The sequence below is a fragment of the Sinocyclocheilus anshuiensis genome, unplaced genomic scaffold, assembly GCF_001515605.1.
Source record: "Sinocyclocheilus anshuiensis isolate Anshui unplaced genomic scaffold, SAMN03320099.WGS_v1.1 scaffold1154, whole genome shotgun sequence".
In the NCBI taxonomy this organism is placed as follows: Eukaryota; Metazoa; Chordata; class Actinopteri; order Cypriniformes; family Cyprinidae; genus Sinocyclocheilus; species Sinocyclocheilus anshuiensis.
The window spans coordinates 3,405,788-3,410,141 of NW_015542345.1; the positions used below are offsets into that span (position 1 = coordinate 3,405,788).

Consider the following 4,354-nt stretch of genomic DNA (forward strand, 5'->3'; position numbering starts at 1 on the left):
CGAAGAGGATATCGTCCTCTTTTGGAAGACCAAACAAAGTAGTTTCGCTTTCACAACGAAACACACGGCAACAACAATACTACAGCGAGAATCAAAGTTACGCCTTCTTAGTGTTGCTTTCGTCAACGAAAATTATGCCTAAATATCGTCGTCAACGAACCTTTATCACGTGACGGAAACGAGACGAGACGCAATGTAAATGCTGGTCATGTGACGATGACTATAATTAAATGTATAATGCACTATTGTTGACGAATAAAAACGAGACTAAATGTGGTTTACAAAATAAAAACTATGCTAAAATGTCTCTTCATTTTCGTTGACCAAAACGAGATGAGATGAAATGAAATGTTATAACGTTATTTCGTCTCGTTTTGTCGCGTTATTATTATTATTTTGCAGTATTTCTGTTTCCTGTGTCTCAGGTGTTTCCCAACCGGGGTGCCACATCTGTTGAGAGCAGGGGTACCGTGTAAAAAAATCATTTTTTAATATTTTTAAATTGCTAAAATGTTCAAAAAAGCAGCTATTATCCTAATGATTTTTGGCATAAAAGGAAAATCGATAATTTTGACCCATACAGTGTATTTTGGGCTATTGCTACAAATATACCCCAGCAACTTAATACTGGTTTTGTGGTCCAGGGTCACAAATGTAAAAATGTTGTTATTTTTAAAGGCATACAATTTTTCAAGTTTTTCTTAACCTTATGAAACCAACATGAACAAAAGAGTACATGTCTAAGAACTTGGCACTTGTGTTTTAAACTAGATTTTTATCATAAGCACTCATTCATTGTCTAAATCATTGACCCTTTCTCTTTCTTGATTTTCAGGTGGCATTGTACAACCCTGACCAGGACGGGAGTGACAGCCCTCGAAGCAGTCTTAACAATAGTCTCTCTGACCAGAGTCTGGCCTCTGTTAATCTCAACAGCGTGGGCAGCGTGCACAGCTACACACCAGTAAGAGCTGAATTCTCAAACTTTGCAGGCACTATTCTGCTCTTTAACCTCTCGTGAACCTGAAGCAGAGCTCTTAATTTGCTGAGTTTTATTGTGGAGCGCTGCTTTATGAGAAGCAGCAAGATTCCAGTGCGTTTGTCAGAATGCTGGAGTATGGAGGCCTGTGCATGGGAGCGTGCTGACACAGAGGTTAAGGGAATGAAAGGCAGAGCTCATACTGCTGGAGCGCTGCTAAAGAGAGACGCTGCCTCTGATGTCCTCCCACCAGAGAAGCCGCTTCTTTGTTGTGGTCCCCTAGAAGCCCTGCATGCTTCTCGCTCCAGGCTCTCAGCATTGATCCGGCACAGACACTGATAGATTCACTTCAGTGGGCCAGACAATGCTTTTTCTCTCTCTCTCTCTCTCTCTCTCGCTCTCTCTCTCAGTCTCTCTGTCTGTCTTTTTCTGCTTCATCCAGCTGATTTGAACAATGTAATCTGTTTGAACATAACCAGATTATATGCGCTCATCTTTACAGTGATGCATAGTGTCATCTGACTCCCACTGCTCATATTTCTTGTGTACAATTAGTCTCTGCTGCTAATGTTCTATGCAAGCTAACTAGTGTTTCCTGCTCTGATTTAGTAATGCCTAAATTCATGTGTAGTATTAGTTTTAGTTTTTAATGTTTTAGTATAGTTTTAAAGATATAGTATAGAATTTTAATATTTTCCATTTATTAGTAATGAGCCATAACATGAAAATAATTATCGTCTTATCATTGTCAGCCAGAAAGTTAATATTGTGCATACCTAGCAGAATATGGTTGTCTGTCCAGTACTGAATATGATTACATTCATATGCATTTTGGGTACTGACAAGAGACTATTGAATTTTATAACAAAATATAAATTCTTACATTTTCAGGCATTTTCAGTGAACCTGTTCTGAATGAATGGGATTTCAAATGTAAGATATTCACAAAGTTTTATTGCTGTAAAAGGTTTATTTTTTATTTATTTTTTTTTTTTTAATAGCTTTTTTGTGTAGTATAACACTGGAACCATGTATTATCAATGGGAGACACTGTAGGAAACGCCGGCGCTAACAATTATCTGTTTACGGGATTGTTTGCAATAGCTTTGTGATGTCTTCAGATACATGTATTTCCTCTCACTAGTTCACACTGACAGCTAGAATTAGACTTCTTCAGAGTGGCAGATGACTGTTTTGCCAGCCTCTCCAGTCTGCTAAACACTGTTGTCTTGAGCTAGACATGGCAGAGCCTCTGCCCTTGTGTACGCCACAAATATGCTCAGCATTATGGAGGCCTTGGGAGCTATTCAATGAATCACTCATTCTGGGCATGAAAGGCATCTCTTCAGACTCAAAACAGTGAGCAGATCCCATTTGGAGTGAAACACTTACGTGAGAGCTTCAGACACGCAAGCTAATTCGTTTTGGTGGGCAAACCTGTACTGGATATTTATCATTAGAAAGATTTGTTTTATGGATCAGTGCCTGTTTTTTGCAGGCAAGCTTTTATGATCTTGCTGTTGATTTCAGTTGTGTTGCTCAGTTAGTTTCGCCAAGCTGTTAATTAAAGAATAAATAGCCGTAAAAACAACTTCAGAGAGACTCTCAGGAGACGTGTCTGTTTTGATCATGGCTGTATGGTTATGTAGAGATTCAGCCGTGCTAGTAAATAAACGGTCAAGATTTGGAGGGTTTTGTGCGCCTGAGATTTAGCTCCTGCATATTGTACTGCAGTGTGTCTGGCAGTTCATTTCCTGTGCCGTGATGCTGAGTGCTGTAGTCAGTGCTGTCATGTTCTATCTCAGCTCTAATCTGCCGGTCACTGGGCCTGGCTGAGCAGTGCTGCCGTTTAGAGTGGCAAGGTTGCTAATCTTGTGTTCGTCATCCTCCTCTCCTCCCCCTTCAGGTGACGAGTCATCCAGAGTCGGTGTCCCAGTCCATGAGCTTGCAGCAGGCCCCTCAGGCCCAGTACAACATACCGGAACGCGACAAGCAGCTGCTCTTCTCCGACTTCGAAGATCTCAGTGCCTCCTTCCGCAGCCTTTACAAGACTGTGTTTGAGCAGTCCTACAACCAACAGGGTGAGTTGCACACTCGGACATCCCATCAGACAGCTCGGGGAAAAAACGGCAAGTCTAGTCTGCAGAGTTTTTGTGCAGCTTGCAGAGCTTCGAGTACTTCAGGCTTATTGGTAGCTGAAAGCATCAACAAGTCAGCCAAAATAATTCATAAACCAACATGCAGAGAGTGGAGAATATGTGGAACTGATCAGTTCTGCAGAATTTGGAGTGTGCAGATTCTGTATGGGCCTGCCAGATGAGTCATTTTCAGAAATTCACTGCCATATGTTGCAAACGAAATTTTATATAATTTATTCATAATATTTACTGACATTTATATATTAATGTTATAATTTATCATATGTATCGGCTGAATAGGCCTCTATTTTTGGAAAGGTTAATATAATATTTTATACATAATTTGTAATTTTGTATATCAAAAGAAAGTACTTTAAAATGGATCAAAGCTTTATTTCAATTAATTATTAAATTATATTTTATTTTAAAATATTTATATTTAATTGTATTTATTAAAAATAATGTATAATATAGGTATAATAATCATTTATAGTATAGGTATCAGCTGGTAAAATGGAGCAAAATTTAACTTTACATCATTTGTTTTGCAATATATAAAATTTAGTGTCTAAACCAAAATAAATATGATGTAGCAGACTATGACCCTCTTTGTAGCTGAAAGCATTATAAAAGTACTTTATAAAACAATTAAAGGGGTCATATGACGTTGCTAAAAAGAACAGTATTTTGTGTATTTGGTGTAATGCAATACTGCGTAAACTAGGGCTGTCACGATTATGAAATTTGGCTGACGATTAATTGACTAAAAATAGTCACAGTTATTGCGATTAATTGTCTGTTTTAGGGCTTTGACGATTATGCCGATTATCACGGTTAATTGTCTGTTTTTGTGGCTTTCATTATATAATTGATTAATTTAAGGGTTCAGTAAATAATTATAATGTTATCTTTTAATCTTTTTGAGTTATTATTTTGCAGTGTAAGATTACATAGAGTATTCCAAATTCTAAGAATCGGCCATAAAAAAATGAAAGGTGTGTAGATGTATTTAAGCAAAACAGTGACAACAAGATCGTGAATACGAAAGTGAAAGCATCCGAAGCCCGTGGCTTAACACAGCAAAGGAGAAACTCCCATTCACAAAATTCAAATCACAAATAATACTACTGATAAAGAAAGGGTTGAACACACTTTCGTTTACATATAACTATAAACTATGATAAAAGTTCATCAGCATGCATTGAATAATCCCATGTTGTAGCGCAAAAAAAAATAA

The 4,354-nt window shown here is 37.7% G+C and overlaps 1 protein-coding gene across 3 annotated transcripts in view; it reads left to right on the top strand.

Moving 5' to 3' along the window:
* LOC107691352 (forkhead box protein J3) overlaps positions 1-4,354 on the top strand; it is a 136,001-nt gene that overhangs the window by 118,617 nt on the left and 13,030 nt on the right. For all 3 annotated transcript variants that reach the window (XM_016489916.1, XM_016489918.1, XM_016489917.1), the window contains exons 6-7: positions 836-964; positions 2,886-3,060. In XM_016489916.1, coding sequence (XP_016345402.1) covers positions 836-964; positions 2,886-3,060 — 304 coding nt within the window. The remainder of the gene's footprint in view (positions 1-835; positions 965-2,885; positions 3,061-4,354) is intronic.